The sequence below is a fragment of the Poecilia mexicana genome, unplaced genomic scaffold (genome assembly GCF_051168715.1).
Source record: "Poecilia mexicana isolate PSO_F unplaced genomic scaffold, ASM5116871v1 scaffold_2, whole genome shotgun sequence".
NCBI classification, from domain to species: Eukaryota; Metazoa; Chordata; class Actinopteri; order Cyprinodontiformes; family Poeciliidae; genus Poecilia; species Poecilia mexicana.
Window position 1 is genome coordinate 31922281 of NW_028263371.1, and position 18734 is coordinate 31941014.

At 40.7% G+C, this 18734-nt stretch overlaps 3 protein-coding genes across 3 annotated transcripts; all 3 read right to left on the bottom strand.

Annotated features, from left to right (window-relative positions):
* Positions 1-115: 115 nt before the first annotated feature.
* On the bottom strand, positions 116-5381 carry eed (embryonic ectoderm development). The gene is made up of 12 exons (XM_014991598.2): positions 5223-5381; positions 4274-4426; positions 4087-4179; positions 3303-3368; positions 2972-3097; positions 2790-2871; positions 2203-2294; positions 1368-1501; positions 1182-1287; positions 941-1099; positions 768-841; positions 116-642 (listed from the first exon to the last, which is right to left on the bottom strand). The coding sequence occupies exons 1-12, from the start codon at positions 5340-5342 to the stop codon at positions 516-518; spliced, it is 1332 nt and encodes a 443-aa protein (XP_014847084.1). The 5' UTR covers positions 5343-5381; the 3' UTR covers positions 116-515.
* Positions 5382-6275: 894 nt separating this feature from the next.
* pwp2h (PWP2 small subunit processome component) lies at positions 6276-13844 on the bottom strand. The gene is made up of 20 exons (XM_014991597.2): positions 13678-13844; positions 13253-13365; positions 12687-12781; positions 11791-11890; positions 11563-11706; positions 11346-11481; positions 11035-11270; positions 10451-10594; positions 10303-10373; positions 10091-10227; positions 9852-10000; positions 9622-9769; positions 9391-9541; positions 8261-8441; positions 8012-8159; positions 7826-7934; positions 6971-7255; positions 6744-6894; positions 6587-6661; positions 6276-6508 (listed from the first exon to the last, which is right to left on the bottom strand). Exons 1-20 carry the CDS (start codon positions 13693-13695, stop codon positions 6355-6357), a joined length of 2745 nt encoding a protein of 914 aa, XP_014847083.1. The 5' UTR covers positions 13696-13844; the 3' UTR covers positions 6276-6354.
* A 917-nt stretch (positions 13845-14761) lies between these two features.
* Positions 14762-17841, bottom strand: pjvk (pejvakin). The gene is made up of 6 exons (XM_014991599.2): positions 17631-17841; positions 16462-16657; positions 16033-16174; positions 15823-15940; positions 15179-15322; positions 14762-15103 (listed from the first exon to the last, which is right to left on the bottom strand). Exons 1-6 carry the CDS (start codon positions 17839-17841, stop codon positions 14802-14804), a joined length of 1113 nt encoding a protein of 370 aa, XP_014847085.1. The 3' UTR covers positions 14762-14801.
* Between the last annotated feature and the right edge of the window lie 893 nt (positions 17842-18734).

Below are 18734 nucleotides of genomic sequence, written 5' to 3' on the forward strand. Positions count from 1 at the left end.
TTTTACACAGTAAACCATTTGAACATTTTGTGAACCTTTGTGTTGGTATTTCTTTTAATATTCTAAACTTAACAAATCGTCCACCTCTCCCACCCCCCAAAAAACTGCCACTTCAGATATTTAAAAACATTTTACTGACTGAAGTCAAGTGAGATTTCAAAGACAAAACATTTAAAAACAAAAATAAAAAGAAAATACTTTTTGTTTGAAGAGAACCAGCGTTAAATCACATTAAAATAGATACATGAGGACAGAGACACTGCTTTAGTGAGCTTATGTGGAATAGTCGGTGCAGATCCTCCTGAAACGCTGGTGCTTTTATTTCACTAAAAGAGGACGCAAACAATGACATAAAGGCACACTAAGGACATTAAATTAACTTTTTTCTTTTAATTGTATAAGCCCAAATCTTGACTGATTAAAATAAAACATCCTGTTGGGGAATGAATGTTTTTTGTTTTTTTGCAGTGTTTCTGTGAAACATCAGATGGGTTTTTGTGTGTTGTCTTGACGGCTCAGCGCTGACGGTCCCAGCGCCAGATGGAGGCGTCGTCACACACGGCGATCAGGATGCTGCTGTCGCGGCTGAAACTGGTTTGCCGGATAGCCGAGGTGCATTTGGGAAGCGTCAGTGTGGTGCACCTGAAGTGGAAACGAGGCCAATCAACTTTCCCTTAAAAACCCCATAAAAATCCTCTGATTTATACCAATTACTAGAGTTTAGAACGTAACTGGGTATCAATCAGAATTCAAATTCTCTGACTTACTTTGCTTTGTGTGGATCTTCCACTTCTAGGTCCCAAACGTAAAGTTTTCCCACCTGGTTTCCCAAAGCAAGCATCTGGAAATCACAGTCACAACAGCCATCATTACTTTTCTTCACCATCAGCCTCAAACTCTGCTAAACATGACAAGGTAACTTAAGAATAAGGGTTGAGACCTTCTGCCAAAAGTCCATAGAGAAGCGCATGTACCAAATGTCACACTGGCTGTAATCGAAACGTCCCAGAATTGTGACGTTGGATTCGTTTGGCTTGATGTGGTCGATGTCGTCCTCCATCTTTCCCGGCTTCCAACACACAATGGCGTTTTCACAGGACTGCAGAGAAGAAAATATTCTCAATCACCTATGGCCTTAAATAAAACCAAAATCTTTATATTCTGAATAAAACTCATCCTGCCTTAGAGAGAATCAAATCTCCAAGCCACCTCACACAGTCCACATAGTTTCTGTGGATGTCTCGTGTTGAAAAGTCTGGAAAATGAATTTTCTGTGATACAAAAGGCCTGAAGAGAAGATCTGTGTTAACAAATCTCACATAATTATTAACATTTTGAAACGATAACTGATCAAGCTGACGCTTTACCGGTTCGTCTTTGTGGGGTTGTACTCATACGAGCCACGGATGGCTTTTTGCATCCGCTCTGAGTTGATTCTCCAGAGTTTCAGTGAGTGGTCCATCCCACATGACATGATCTTTTCACCCAGCAGGTCAAAATCCTACCAGAGGACACAGATTCATTTGAATTATTGAGTGAATGATGGCATTTGTAACACTAGCATTTGTAACGATAGCTTACAAATGCTAGCATTCATCTGTGAGCCAGCTTACATAAAATATACTAATTTTATATTTGATCAAATTAGCATGTTAGATAAACATAGCTAAGAAGCTAATGTTGGCATACAAGCTAATTACAGCTCAAAAGATAATGCTTGCAACAACGATGTTAGCTACAGTTGACTGGCATCCGATATGTAGCAAAGTAGATTTGGTATTTATGGAAATCGTGTCGGTGTTAGCTAATATTAGCACTTATGCTAATGCACGTTGCTTTAAAGTGTTGAACCTGGCTACCATTTCATCCTTCTTCATGTGCATCTCCAAAAAATTTGAATCTCATGAAAAAGTTTAGTATTTTTGCTATTCAGATTTTATAAATATACATTTTAAACAGAAATGTCAGGTTTCTTCTGAAAATATGTGGTCATTTCTATGCACTGAATAGCTGGTTGGGGCCTTAACCTCAACATGTGTTTGAGTTAATAAGCTCATATGTTGCGACATTATGAGCCTTCAATATTTACCTCTTCTACAATATTAGAATTTTATGGTAATAATAATTGTAGCTCTTCATCATACGATATATTCATTGTTTTAGTTATATCAATAACCTTCTAATCATTGCAGCTTTACTTACAGCACTCAGGACTTCGTCTCGGTGGCCCTCCACGCCTCCAAATATGGCAACTAATGTGTCCGTCTGTATGTTCCACAGACGCAGGGCGTGATCTACAGAAAGAGAAGACGTTATCCATCTACTTAAAAAGGTGCAAAATACTTTTTACTTTTTTTCAATTTCTACATAGATCAGAGCAATAGTCATGATAGGTAGTTTCCTCAAAATGGGGAAGCAAGTTTGTGAAACACGAAGCTTCACTTCATAACCACTAAATGCTCCAAAACACCAGCATGGTCACGATTAATGAAGAGCCACTGTGTAGGAGCATACTGCTTCCATTTTATACTTTAAAACTAAACCACAACGATGATTAAAAATTAAACTTTACTGCTGTTTGTATGAATTACTGTCGGCTCAGCTGCTTTATGAGATTTATAGAAGCACCTGAGAGTCACATGCTTATAAAAACTCAACTATCCCTCAGTGTAAATCTGCAAATGTCATTTATTAAATGCTATCAAAGAACATATGAATGTTTCTGACTCATCTGGGTCGTTTTATGGAAATTTATGGAGGCAAGCCAGAGCTCAAATAGTTTAGCTTACCTTTACTGACAGACAGGAGGAGATTTGGATCTCTTGGATGAAACTTGAGCTCGTTGATGGCGTTCCCATGACCTACATAATGCTGGATATGGACAAAAACGTGACAGAGTTCACCTCAACGTGATAAAGCTTCACCCTTCATCAATGTCAGTAGGATTACAGAACGTAGAAAAAGACTGTACCTTGATGCACTGCATCGTTATGTGGTTGATTACCCGGATGATGCCGCGAGACCCAGCCACGGCCAGCAGGGGGTGACTCGTGTTTGTGTCGTAGGTCCAGGCACACGTGTAGAAGTTTTCATCTGCCTTTTTTTTTTTTTTTTTTGTCAAGGGAAAGCAAAGACATTTCTACCTGCTCTGTTCAGCTCTCCAGCATGTGATCAGGGCTGATTAAATTGTTTTTGGGGCACCAAAAAGCAGAAAAGGTGCTGAGGTTGCTACAGGTTTACAACCAAAGTTCTGTCCACAATGAACAAATGTTTAAGTCAGTATTCATTGGTCTGAAGGATACGTCTGCATCAACATAGGACTGCAGAAGTCTGATCTCCCCCTGAGAGTGACATTCATACAGAGTGACCTGGTGGAGGAAATGACAGAAATAGTTCAAATAGGAGCAAAGAAGCAAAGGTAAATCTTAGGTTTTGTCATAAAAGAATGTGATTAAAGATTGAACAGAGACATTTAGCTCATTTTTTAAAAGCACACATACGGATGTTCAATAGGAATTTATGAATATTTCTGGAAAAATCCAACTCCAAGGACAGGAGAATCAGTGGAAGGACATTTGGATGGATGGATTCACAGATACAGTTGAAAACAGATATTTACATATAGTGGAAAACATGTTTTGGTTACTTTGTAATAATCATGGTTACAAAGTAACACCATTCACATTACAACCATCTGCCCTATTAGTTCCCGCTTTTCCTTTTGATCCATAAAGACAGATTAAGGCAATATTATGACTGTATTCAGAATGTATGTTTGTCATTTATCACAAACATCATTCTTTTATTCAATTTAAAGCTTCACACATCACATCCTAATCATTTCTGCCCGTTTTACATGTATTGTCCACTTGGTGTCGCAGTAGAGCAACTGGATTTAAAGCTTCAGTGCATCATGAAGCTTCATCTCACCGTCTCTAGGATGAACGGATGAATTAATGATGACTGAATGATCGATGGAAGCACAGCTGGATGATAGATACGTGATCAGAGGATGGATGATGACATAACATTCCCACAACAAAACAGAGAAAAGTGGTTTGTTTTCCTTGCTAAGTGAAGACGTACCCTGTTACTGCCAACTGTGGCGAACACCAGAGGGTCTCCCTCCTTACTGTGCCAGTTAAACTGGACTCCAAACAGCGGCTGGCCGTGGTCCTCCTGAGAGAAAAAGCAAACAGACCCACGTGACGCCCCGTGATGCCGTGTTCAACACAAACTACCAACAAGCTTAAGATGTGGTGGAGCTTCTCACCCGCAGGCTGTTGACGCATTTGAAAGAATATCTACACTTCTTGGACTTCCACTTGCCCTTCCCCCAGCTCTTCCTGCCCGGAGCGTTGGCTGTGTTAGTGGGAGTGTCTGGACGCTCCGCGTTGGTTCCGCTTTCAACGCTGACCGCGTCGTCCTGGGAAAAAAATAAAATAAAATGACAATATCTGTTCAATTTGTATGCTTCTCCAGATCCATGCTATCAGATTTCTTAGTTGTTTTCTTTTTTATACTCTATTAAATACATAAGTTTATCATGAATGTGTGGTAGATATGGTAGATACTTCTATTCCAGTCATATTTATTTACATAAAATCTGGGGGAAAAACAGGAGGAACAGATAGAAGGAAACAGGAATAAGATGGGGAGATGGAAGGATTGGAAAAATGAAATTAAAGAGATGGAGAGGGTAGCTGTAAGAGGGATGAAACAGAGGGAAGGAAAAGAAATCAAAGGATGGAAGTAATTAAGGAAGGATAAAAGGGAGCAAACAGAAAAAAGAGAAGGAAAAAATACCACAAAACAGAAGAAATACACACCAAAGCATCACTGAGAAGACTTGTAAATGCAGCAACTTGAAGAGCAAATTACTCCATCATGACTGAGTCTGGCACCATGCAGAAAGAAGCAACTACATTCTGGAAATTCATGTTTTTTTCCCTACGCATCCAGTCCTTGTAAACACTAAAATCAAACCCCATTCTGTTACCGACTGCGTGGGAAACCTATTAATGTTCTAACAAAGCTAACTCTCCATGTCCAGCTGCCTATGTTGTGGAAAACATGACCAGTTCAGCTGCAGGTAGACAAAGATGCTCCAAGCTAACATCTTTAGCTTTCCGGTCGCCTGTTAGCACTGAGCTACCCGCCAAAACCAGCCTTTATAACTGAGTACATTCATATACGCTAACATATATGGTTTAAGCGCTTACGTTCTCGTCTCCTGACATGTCAGGGTTACTGTTCTCATCACTGCTCAGTTTCTGTTTTTTCGCCGGCATTTCTTTTCCCGCTTGAGATGGGGATTCAGTCATGCTCTTGTTTTCTCTCATTACAGATACGCGCTTGTTCTTCTTCGTCTCTTACCGCTTTAGTAAACGGCTGGTGGCGGCAGTGCCACCAGCCGGTAAGGAGTGGGAAATACTAATCCGTGGTTTGCTTAATTTTTCACCTACTCGTATCTTTTTTAAGAAATTAAAAAATAGTCGGTTTGGAGTCTGTTGTATACGACGGAGTATTAAGGCCACACTTATTAAAAAACAATATATAATAGGAGTAAAGCCATATTAAGAGAATATACTTGTAATAATATGAGAATAAAGACATAAGATTAGAAGAAAAAAGTCTATTACAAAAATAAAATTGTAATTTTACTAGAATAACGTAATAATATGAGAATAAATGTCTAGTTTCTTAATACTACAACTTAATCCTTCCATCATTTTCACTTTATTTTCAAACGACTTCATTAACATAATTTTTGGTTACTTCATCCATCTTCTTTACACCCTTGTCCCTTGGTGGGGTGCTGGTGCCTCTCTCCAGCCAGTGTTCTGGGTGAGGGGCAGGGTCACCCTGGACAGGTTGCCAGTCTGTTGCAGGGCAACACAGAGACACACAACCATGCACACACACTCACACCTAGGGGCAATTTGGAGAGGCCAATTAACCTGACAGTCATGTTTTTGGACTGTGGGAGGAAACTGGAGTACCCAGAGAAAACCCATGCATGCACAGAACATGCAAACTCCATGCAGAAAGACCAGGGCTGGGAATTGAACCCAGAACCTTCTTGCTGCAATGCAACAGCTCTACCAACTGTGCCGCTGTGCAGCCCTTGTTGCTTTATTCCCGTAATTTTATTATTTTTATTTTCTTAGCTTGGCAATAATTCTCCTTCATAGTAGTAAATACATTTTGTGAATAAATATCAGAACTTGGGTTAAAAAAAATCCAATTGGATAAAAAAGATCAAAAGCCACAGAGACAATCAGACAATTTATTTTATTTTATCATTATGTTTTTTATAGAAAAATCATCTTTTACCATGAAATGTCAATATTACTACAGCATCATGTCTGACTCCTCTAAAGAAGCCTCGCTCATCTCCTCAGACGTCTCTTCATCAGGCTCCTCTTCCTCCTTCATAGGCCTCTTTAAGCCCTTCTGCTTTGAGAGCGCCACAGCGTAGCGGATGTTGAACATGTTGAAGTCACACCTGTGAGGAGAAAATACATCGAACAATTTGATTTGGTTTCAGTAGGAACAGAAACACAAGAAAAACCCTGAGACTTACAGCTTGGACAGACTGTCAAAGTGTCTCTGGATGCTCTTCTGCAGCGACTGCAGTGTTGGGAGAATGGATGCAGACCTGGAAACCGTTGAAATCCCAGCATTATCACCGGTGGAAAGTGTGAGAATGAGTGGACTGAGTCAGGGAATCAGTTTGTTACCTGTTCTTAAGTTTCTGGCCGTGCAGCATGAGCAGGTTCTGGGCCCAGGTCATGTAGAACTGCAGGTGGCTCGACTTCTCCAAGCAGGAAGCCACAAAGCCCAGCAGCTTCTCCACGTAAACGTCGGGTAGAGAGCCACACACCACCGGGACTGAAACACAAACGCACAATCCAGTTCCAAAACATCTCCAGCCTGCGAACCCGACAAACATCAGCTTCAAACCTACTTTGCTCGTGCGGCACCGCCTCCAGCACTTCCTGCTTGAGTGCGTTTTCGTTGAGCCTAAATGCCAGGACGATGGCCGACACCCAGTCCTGGAGTCGGACCTGCTTGCGAATGCTGGCCGGTGTCACGTCCAGGTCAAGGTCGTACGGGTCGAACACCAGGGATCCGTCCAGGGAGTAGACCAGGAGGCCCTCGGTGGTGGTGGCCGCCCAGCTGCGCCCGGTTGGGGAAAACCGCAGAGAGCTGACTCGAATCTCCGGCTTGAAGTGACGGGAACTCATGTCGCCTTTCAGAGAACGCAAAATTCATCCACTCATTCAAAAGTTAGAATCAGGGTAAACGTAAACAGAAAATGGATAATTTAAAAACACATAGGTGTGACAAAATGAACTGATAAACCCTCATGTTGCAGCGGCAGAAATGTTTTCAGTCCTGACGTATAGGAGCAGGCAGTTTGTTCAAAGACTCAGGTTTTCAGGAAATTTGTCAAAAAACCCCTCATGTTTTCAAATAGTTTGTTCTAGAGCTCATGTTTTCAGGGAGTTTGTTCCAAACCTCAGATTTTCACAGAGTTTGTTGCAGAATTCAGATTTTCAGGGAGGAAGTTGTTCAAAAACTCCTGTTTTCAGGAAATTTGTCAAAAAAAACAACAAAAAAAACTGAGGTTTTCAAGTAGTTTGTTCCAGACCTCAGGTTTTCAGAGAGTTTAGTTACATAGCTCAGGTTTTCAGGGAGGGAGGATGGACGGATGTATGAAAAGCATAATGGTTGGAGAAGATTCATTTTCAGTAGACAGTCTAGACAACATCTGGGTGTACAAATACAAAAATCCCGAATGTTTGGCCTGGACTAGTACCTCTCCGGACTCCAGGCAGGCTAATGTCGACTACCTCTCCGTCTCCGGCCCCTTCGTCCACCAGAGCCAGGCTACCGAACTCCGTCATCTTCCGTCTGTCCAGGAACTCCTGGAGGTGAAGCGAACAGTCAGCATCACGTGTAAGGCCTCCACTTTGTGCAGCTGTGAATGAATGCTTTGTTTTACCTCCATGGCATCAAAGGACAGGTTACAGGATATCTCAAACTTCTTCAAGAGCATCTGCTCCTTGACGTTGTAGATGCAGACAAACTTTGAGTGGCCTCCTGCCAGAATAGATTCCCCGTCGGCAGAGTAACACAGTGCCGTGAAAGACCTGAACCACAAGCAACCAGAGTAAAAATAAATAAATAAAAAACCCAAATGAACCCAACGTAAACAGACATGGAGCTAGTTTTATTTTATGTTTTAACTCACTTTCCTTTGGCAGACTGCTTGGCTGTGATTTTATCCGTCTCCTTGCGTCCCGTCTCCAGATCGTGGCGCCCGGTTATGGATCCGGTCTGCGTGGCGGTTTGGGGGCTCCAGAAAGAGATTTCTCCATTCAGAGTGGCCACAGCCAATTCCTGACCGTCAGGGCGATACGTCACACACAGACCTGACGAGAAAAGGCCACAAAAACACAGTGAGGTTACATCACCGAAGGAAAATCAACAATTCACATCGGCATGTGGTTTAAGACGGAAACGTAAAAACAATTTAGAGGGAAAAAAAACCTACTGACTGCATCATTTTTACCCCCATTTATCTGGTTATAATCTGTTTTAGAATCCCCTGATCCTATTTTCCACTCATCACAGCCTGAGTCCATCATTTTTTTCCCCTCAACTTTGGATGATCGCAAAATTATTTAGCTTGAAAGTTGCATCCTTTTTCTTCAGCTATTCAGTTTTTGAATAGCTGAAGATTCCATCTAAAACTTATTCAAACGTTCTTGCCTCAACATTTTCTTCTACACAAACATAAATTCTGTGTGTAATTTGACCAAATAAAATGATTCTTTTGGTTTCCTCAATGCTACATATTTCTACAATTTTTCCTAAACATGAGGTGATTACATGATTTTCTTTTTCAAACTGCAAAAACATTTTCAAAACAGGATATTATATTTTTTAACTAAACTGACTTATTCCACAAATTCCTTGACACTGCGTGATTTTCTAATTTTTTCTCGATGTTCTGCAATTCCAAAACTTAACGTAAAAATGTGATCAATTATAAAATAAACCCCTTAAATCTGTTGGGAGTATTTCCATTATGTTTTCCATTTTTGTCTTCACAACTGAGGAATAACACATTTTGTCTTTAATGTGATAAGTAATTATCACATTAAAGAATAAATTAAGTAATAAATAAATGCGTAATTTTTCCCTCAGCATTTGGTAATTCTGTATGTTTTATTTAAAAAATTCTACTTCCTACTTCTATAATAAGCTTATCATCATTCTATCATTCTTTTTTGTTTTTATTAATTAATATCCAATAAGTGTTTTCATTGTTTTCAATCTGGTGCCCTCCCCAGATTTCTGCATTTTCTGTGGACGTACCGTCTGATGTGAGGGGGAGCGTTTCTTTGACCTGCCAGCTGTCCAACATGTCCCACAGGCGGACGGTTCGGTCCCAGGAAGCGCTGGCCAGGATGGACTGAACAGGACTAAAACACAGGGAGCTAACCGGACCCTCATGTCCTCCGAGGACCTGGTCATCCAAAGACAGGGAATCTCACCTTCAACTAGTCTGGAAACACTACAAGCGAAGCTGCACAGACGTGTTCCTACCTCCAGCAGTCTGCCCGTCTGCATGGACCAGAGGAAGATCTCGAAGGAATCCTGAGCTCCTGCGCTCACCAGCTCTCCGCTGACATCTACGGCCAGCGAGGAGAACTGCGCGGGCCGAGGAGACGTAAACGTCCTAAAGTTTCGGTACCTGTAAAACACAAAGCCCGCCTGTCCTCGAATCTTTTTCTCGTTTGCATTCCCAAAGCGGAGCCCTGGAGTGAGGAGCTCACCTGTGCAGGTCGTATGCCCGGACGGTGCCGTCCAGAGAAGCGCTGACGATGACGAAGCCGCTGGAGGTGAAGGTGACGTTGGTGATGCTGCTGGTGTGCTCCGTGAAGGTGACGAAGCAGAGCCCGCTGTTGGTGTTCCACACTTTAACCTGAAGAAGTAACCCATCAACGTCCAATTAGCAAATTTGACTGAGATTTTTGGTACACAAATTTGCACTCTAGACTTCCTCTGGACTCACTTTCCCATCATCCCCTCCTGTCACGATGTACTGCCCATCTGGAGAGTAAGCCAGCGAGGCCATGTTGTTGAAGTGACCCTGCTGTTTGAAGACGTAGGACTCGCTCTGCCACTCCCACACCAGCAGTTGACCCATCCCTGAAACCATGGTTACGTTTTACACATTCGCAGCCATAAAAAACTACCTACATAGAGACAGGAAGTTTAACCTACGAGAACATCCAAAAGCAATCCAGTCTCCAGAACTGTTCACAGCCACTGAGGCGATTCTTTGGTCTGAAATGCTGCAAGAGGGACAGAAATCAGCAAGAAAGACTCAAAAGTGTTTCCTATTAAGGCACCGTATAACCATAGCAACCACCTTAGTGAGTGAATCAGGTTAAACTCCGGGAGTTCGTGCAGGTGAAATATCCCAGATGCAAACCCAGTCACCAGGATGTGAGTGGGTTTATGGTAGGCAGCGGCGGTCAGGTTGTTGAACTCTCCCTCCTTATTGAAGAAGTGTCTGAAAATGCAAAAAGAAAAGTTTCCAGTTTCTGAAGAAAAAAATAAATGAGTTGAAAACATGTAACATCAGATCTATTTAGATATACCTTCTGTTTTAGTATACACGGTTCAGAGATGTAAAACGTAATGGTCGGGCTGAACCGATACACTTTTTTCACGTCCGATACCGATACCGATATCTGAGGTTTAGCATCGTCCGATACTGATCCGGTAGCATATATTATAACAGCAACAAAGCCTCTTTCAAAATATTTGGAAAGTGTAATTAGGAATTCTAAATATAATGTAACATAAATAATAAAATTTTTATTTTTTTAAATATTGGTATCGATACAGATATTAATATCGGATTGGTGCATCTCTACATTGTAATGCTGTAACATGGTCTGTCTTTAACAACAGAAACCAAATATCTATTTGACAGAAAACAGGACTTACTTGCTCCTGTGTTTGTATCGAACGTTTTTGACCTCCTTCTTGTCTTTCGGAGGTTCAGTTTTCCCCCGAATCACTTCCGCTTCCTCTCCCTCCACCCTCTCCTCGTCCTCTTCCTCCTCGTCCCCCTCTCGTCTCCAGGGCCCGGGTTTGTCGGAGCTCTTTTTCAGAACGAGGCCATCCAGCTTAGTGTCGCTCTTCCAGACGCACAGTGCCCCATCCTGGCTCACCGTGTAAAGCTGAGCAAAACATAAATCGCAGACGTGTTACTAGAAATGTGTGTTGGCAAACTTAAAGAAAGGAAGTAAACGTACATCCAAGCTGTCCTTTTCAAAAAAGCAGCCCACGATGATGTCCTTGTGTCCACCCAGGGAGTAGTAGATGAGGTTGGCCCAGCGCTCCGCTCCAAACACCCACGTGGACATGTCTTTGCTTCCCACCACGAAGCATCTGAAGGAAAACGTCCCGACCATTACTTCTGTTCACAAAGTTATGCACATCTTTCTCTCGCTCCCAAACTCTCACACTCACTTCGAGTCATCGGTCCAGTCAATACACGTGGTTTCGTCATATGGGCCGTAGTAGCTCTTGTCTAAGACAAAGGCGTTAAACTCTCGCTGCTTCCCAGGGGCGTGGTACAGCAGTGCCACGTTCTCCTTTGTCACGACAAACTTCCTGAGAAACCAGAGCAGATTAACTCTCAAAATACTGCAAAGATTAAGAAAGTGATTGTCTGATTAGATGTGAAAAGATCCTGACCTGCCATCGGGTGAGAAGCGGATGCTGCTGACAGGCTTGTGGAAGTGGAAGTGATGAAGGACAGCTCGTGTGATGAGACTGACCAGCAGTGCAGCACCATCTGTTTGACGTCAAACAAAAACTTACAGCAGATCTACAAAGTGAACCCATTGTTGCTAAAATGCAACATGTACAGCCCATCTTTTCCCCCCCAACTTTTCAACTTTTAGATAAAAAGATGCAAAGGAGTTGAAGTTCTAAAGGCTATAAAAGTAGAATGGGAAGATCTTCTGTTTTAACATTAGCTAGCATGTTGTCAGCTAGCATAACTTCTCTCATCGCAGCGTGATGAGAGAAGTTATGCTACCAAATATTTGTGAATGAGACACATCCCAATGACCCAAAGTTCTTACATGTAGGTGATTAGATAAATGACGAAAAAAGATGCCCCAGAGAGATGGGGTGCTTGGTGAGCAAGGGCCCCAGAATACGGTTTAGCTAAAACTGTAAAAAAAATTTTTTTTAATTTAATTGATCGTTTAATAATAGTATAATAATAACTACAAAATCATTAATTACAAATTCTTGCTTTCTGTCTGCTGATGACATCTGCGGTACAATAGGTGTTGATGCAGCGTGACTTCAACTGATAATCCCACTATAGATAGACTGGCTCAGGTCATCCCGAGCTATCTCTCTAGCTGGAGTACATTCTGACCACATTTTCTTACATTGCTACTTTTTGATTTTTTTTTTTTTTCAATTGCAACTGAATACATATCACAAAGTGAAAACATTTTAAAATTACTTGTCATCAACTCAAAAACCAGGTATGTTTCCACTGGTTGCATCTGTTTGTTAAAAGTACTTTTGTTACTAAAACGATCAAACATATCGAGGCAAACGAAAGCTTTTACCTTCATCGACCACTATGGCCAAACTGCCATCAGGAGACACACCCACACATGTTATATTTTTGGTTGTTGAAATCGGTAACGTCTCGGATGTATTACTGATAAACAAAAAACAAACAAATAAAAAAACATACATATTAATATCAGACAGAAATATTAAAGAAAACACATCTAATGAATAGCATATATTGTCAAAATTGTGGGCTAATAATCATAGCTTCCTTAATAGCTTTAAAGCCAAAGTTCCAGTTTTCCCAATTCAAATGTCAAATTTTCAGTCAGTTCAGTAAAATTTTCAAGGAATACACAATATATCGGAACATCGGAACAGGCATCAGTCCGACAAGCAAAACAATGAATCAATATTTATTTCCAGGCTGCTGCTGTGTGTGTTTTCACATCGATGCATTCCATTGTTTTTTACCCAGTATAAATATGAACGTTCACAATGGATGTTAAAACACACAGAAGTCAGATGTTAAATATGGAGACGACAAAATATGCATACATATTGTATGAAATGTGGATTGTTGCACCCATCCCTGTTTGATTATTCCTCCAAGACTTACTTTTTCAGATCGAAGACTGAGACTCTGTTTCCAACTGGACTGATCACAGCGTTTCCATCTTTGGAGAAATTTAAATTCCCCTGACGATAGACTGCTCCAAGCAAGTTGGAAAACTACAGAGAGGAGATGTGAGAGGGCATGTGAGTGTGCAGAGACGAGCAGTCTCGTACAACTTCAGCAGAAAAACATAACCTGTCAACGTATCTAGAGATATAGTTTTTTCCCAAAACAAGACAGGCTTTAGTTTGTTTTTATTTATAAAATTGATCAAACAATGTAAAAATAAATAATATTGTCTTGTACATTGTACATTAAACGCACAGCTTTTGAACAAATAGTCTTAAATGTGACTTTTTTAATGCGGTTTTGTTGCCACGTTCCCAAAAGATCTCAAACTACGTCACAGACCAGCGAGACGTACTTACCCTGTAAGCGAACTTCATGTTGATGAAAAATCCTCAGCTCTCATGCATTTATCTTCACTTAAATGTATTGTTCACCCCCTTTAGTTTTATTATTAAAATATCACGACACATGCTTCTCCTTCCTCTACACGTGGGTCCTCTTTGTTGACACACGACACATCCGGTTTGGACGGAGTTAAAAATCCAACAGTGCCCTCCACTGGTGACAGAGAGGCACAGCAACAAATACACTAAAAATAAAATTACACATGGTTTCTTAATGTATTTTTATATTTAAAAAAAAGAGTGGCATGCTTTTGTATTCACATCCGTTTGCTCTGATACAGACTAAATAAGAGTAACCCCCTTCAGAAGTCAGCTGAATTGTCAAAACAGTCAACCAGTGTGTAATTTCATCTAAATACAAAAACAAATATTTAATGAAAGAGAATCATTAGAAATACAATGGCAGCCACATTGGGGATGCTCTTCTTCAGGTGGGACAGTAAAGCTGGTCGGAGTTGATGGGAAGATTTTAGAAGCTGCAAAGACTTGAAACCAAGGCAAACCTTTACCTTCCAACAGGACAAAAACCAAACATAGCAACAGGAAGCACAAGGCTCCCAACAAGCACCACAATGTGCTCTTATAGCATCACAACAGGTGAGTGTGTAAACTTCACAAATTCACATTCATAAAATTTACAGCAGCTAAACAGTGTTTTGAAGAAGAAACAGATTTACACTTTGATATGGGTTATATCAGAAGCAATATCCAAACCTTAAATTTAAAGTATACTTGAGCATATCAGAGATTCATTGCAATTATTTCAAAAGGACATGCTTATTGAAATAAAGTTAAAGCTTGGTGAGACAGAGAACAAAAACCTAAAATCAACGACACAGTTGGAACTGAACCCAACCAGTCTCTCATTGTTTCCTTGCTAGCCTTTACACCACACCTTGCTAAATATTTAATCTGATGGCAGCCACAATACACGGGCAGCACACGTGTGGAAATGGGATATTGCCAAAGATAAACTGAAAATGATACATCAGCCAAGTCACAAAGGGATAGTTGGTTTCTTCTGAGGCAACGGCAAGATGTGTCAAAGATGTTGGTCTCAGTTCAATAGTTTTCCCTTTTCACCTTAGGGTTTTGTGCCAAAGATCGAAACAGGGCACCACATGCAGTCGGACATACTTTTGGCCCCCAGTGGAGCATTCCAGACACCCGTAGACTGTTTCCCGCCGTTGACTTCCCATACCGCACAGTGCACAGGGTCCCTTTGGGATGTTGTGTTTCAAAAGATTGACCCGTGTGTGAGAGCTTTCCCTCAGGTAGGCCGTAGACACATCCGTCATGCTGGCAGCTTTCTCATAGTAGTCAGTCACCATGTCATCCATGTAGGTGTCGGACTGGGTGAGCTCTTCAAATGTCCTGTCATCTGAACAGGAGTTGGTAGTGAGAAAAAAATTGAAAGTGTTGGAAAAATTCATGTGGATAAAGCATGTAATCGTACCTGCTCGGAAGGGGTTTCCATAGATAATCCCAGACAGGAAGCGGCGTAGGCGTCCCATTGAAAAATGCCCAATGAAGCCGCCCAACTGCTCCCTGATTTGTTCCTTCTCAAAGCCTCCCTGAGACTCTGGAGCAACACAAATATCTGGAAAGGAAGGTGATAATAATTAGCTTTTTAATTTAACTGTCACTACAGTTTTCAAAACGTGCACTAATGTGAATCAGAAACAAACTCTCATTTCCGGATTGGAGTTAATTTACTACATACACAAACTGTTTCTTATGGATACCACACAATATTCAAGCTTGCACATGAGCCCTATAAGGGTAGAATATTCAATTAAAATTGTCCCAATATGGAATTATCCAGTAGGGTGGTGCCTCATGGTGCCAAATCTGCTGCATCAAACAGGAGTTTGATGCAGCAGATTTGGTATTTGCAGCAGATTTGATCCACTGATTTGGTAAAATCAGTGGATTTTATATGTGTTGTGCCACTTAACAGCCTTCAAAAGAATTTACAAAATTCTTATTCAAGCAGCTTTTACATATGCAGTAGCAAAATGGGCTAAATTTTAATGGTAAAGTTTACTGTGGTGAATTTTTTTGATCCCAGAGGAGACATGACACAAGGTGTATTCCTACCAAGCCGACCGTCCAGACGGACGAACAGCTCACAGATACTGAAGGCGATGGTGGTGTGAGCCGGAATGACGATGGCTTTATCTCGACCTTTGGGGTTTCTGCCGTCGTCAATCTGAAACTGCAGAATTATAGAACACCGAGTTTTCTCTGCTTAAAAAATATATTGAAATATGGTGTTTAAATGACATTTCATCTATTAAAACTGATTACCCTCATGGTTGTCCCTCTCATGCCAGCGTGGACAGTTAGAGAGCACTGACGTGTTGTCCGGATGCTCTCTACGACTACACATAGGACAGTCCGTCCACTCTCCCTCGACTGACGAACCAGGCAGTGATCCAGGTCAACCTTCCTGGAAAGAAAGGAACATGTGAGACCTATTTTTCTCTCAAGTATTCTGCTCCTAAATGTAACCCCCTTTGTGAGAGCCAGTGTAAAATAGCATAATTAATTCATGTTTACAGGGAAACCCTCTTCTCAAATTTCAGTCACCAAAAGGAGGTACAAGACATGAAGTTTCTATGAATATCAGGGAAATGAATATCAAACCAAAATGTCATATTCAGAAATGGAAATCTCTTTTAAACAGATAAAGAAGCAATGATAAAGAGAAAAGAGATTTTTTCTTTTTAAAGGTACCTAGAGTTGAGTTCTCGGAGTAAAGTGGGGACCTCCAGCTCGTGTTTGGTCACGATGCCGAAAGAGGCTTTGACGGCCACCGAGTCTGACCCGCTGACATTGAACCCCACATCGTTAATTATGTGGTTACCTAGGCGACCACTGAGAGCTACATCAGATTTGTCCTCGTAGTTTAAGAGCTGATAAGACGATACTCCTGAAAACAACAAAAGACAACATACTGCAATTATATCAAATTGCAAATTTATAGTTATAGAGTTATGTCTAAACGATCTTGTGTATTAATGCAGACTGAATAAATAAAACCAACATATAAACCAAATTTGACAAAAGTGGCTGTAGGCTTTCTCTCCATCCACATGGTCCCATTTTACAGCACAATCCCTAAGTTGCCTTCAGTTGTAAAAAAAAAAAATCCTGTGCATATAAAATATGACTTAAAAGAAATTTGACTTTCATATTTAACTCCATGAAATTGGGCCTCTGTCTCTTTAAAAACTCTGACTCTTTCTCAAACTTCCCCTTCAGGCCTTATTAACCCTTTAATAATGTTTTTTTTTAGCAGTATTGCTCTGAGTGACTCGAACAATGAGCTCAACAGATGCAAAGTTCCACCACAGTTGCTAATTGCTGCTGGCTAGTCTGAAGGAGCCAATCAGGCGTTTTGCATAGCTTGAATGGTTGCCATGGAAAATTAAAAGATTTCTCAGCATGAAATAATCAAGGCAACACTCCAGGTATGTTTTTGATGAGGGAATAACATTATAACATGACATAAAGCTCAAAATATAAAATTTTACACAATACTGCCCCTTTAAGGTCTCTTTGTTAAATGCACTCTAATGACTGTTAAACTGGCCTTTAGGTCATCCTTTTCTTCAATTTTCATTTAAAACATGCCTTTATTATGACAAGATAACAAATGTGTTCATATGTTTTAGAAATCACAATATAAAAGTTAAGTTGAAAGTCCCCATAAAGAGAAGGCACAAACTAATGTACATTTGGAAAATATTTACTTTAATAGTTTCAGGGTTGATTAAGATTAGATTTTTTTTCTATCTTAAAGGAAATTTAAAACAGAAATTTGACCAATATTAACTATGTGTGTTTTAAACACGTGGCAACCCTTAAAATAACCTGACATTGGACTAAACGGTGCACCTCACCTGCTGTGATCTCTTTTTCCCCAACAAGGATGTCTTTCAGTGAGAACGGCGTCGAGGCGTACTTGTTCTTCTTCCAGAAATGCCTCTTCCTCTTCCTGGTGACCAGGCTGAGGGGCTGGTAGCGGTCGGCCTCGCTTAGGCTCGGAACGGGGATCAGTCTCCCCGTGTCCCCAACCTGCTTCACAAAGTTTTTAGTGGCCGCAGCAAACATTTTAGATATCCCAAAAGCATTCAGACACAAACAAAAATGATGGCACTGCTACGTCCTATCAGCTGATCCACAACACTCTCTGACTACGGCGGCTAATCCGGGTGTGTTCTTTCAGACTCGTGAAATTATAATTAATGCATGTGATGTGTAAGATAATATGGGAGAAGGTACGTATTACCTTGATGGATCCCTGTTGCTCTGCAGTCACAGAAAACACATTAGTTTTATTTTATTTATTTCAACTTTTTTTAAGACAGGCTGCCATTAGGCATGATGTTTCTCTGGTAAGGGTTTAACAGAAAACAGCAGCAATGTGACTCAAACTACAGACTTTGACACAAACACAACTTGAGTGTTCGAAATATTCTAGTGAAGGAATAAGCAGAAGGAATTACTAATAAACATAATCTGACTAAACTAAATAAGAGACAACATTTTGGAAGAAAGATTACACACAAGGAATGTAGGAGAATGAAGGGACACAATTGTATTTCCATACTTTACTTTCTTTTTCCACTCTTATCCAGACTAGAAAAACGCTTACATCAATTTCTCGCTTTTCCTCCATGCAAACTTTTCTTAAGATTCCTTAAAATCCAGTTTTTTTTCTTTGTTCTGGGTAGTTGGCACAGTTGTTTAGCTGAAGTTCACCGTTTGAAACTCTCAGTTAGTGGGCAGTCTTTGCTTTTGAGGTTATGCTGCCATGTAGTCTCATGTCCAGAAATAACCCACTGTATGTTTAAAGTGTTCACGTTGTCCTACCACAGGAACTGAGGCCAGAAATGGCTTTTCAAGTTTACAAAATGTTCTACTTTTGGTTAAAATACATCTTGCAAGTCATTAAAAAGTGTATTTTAAGAAATAAAAGCATCTTACTATTTGAACCATCACTG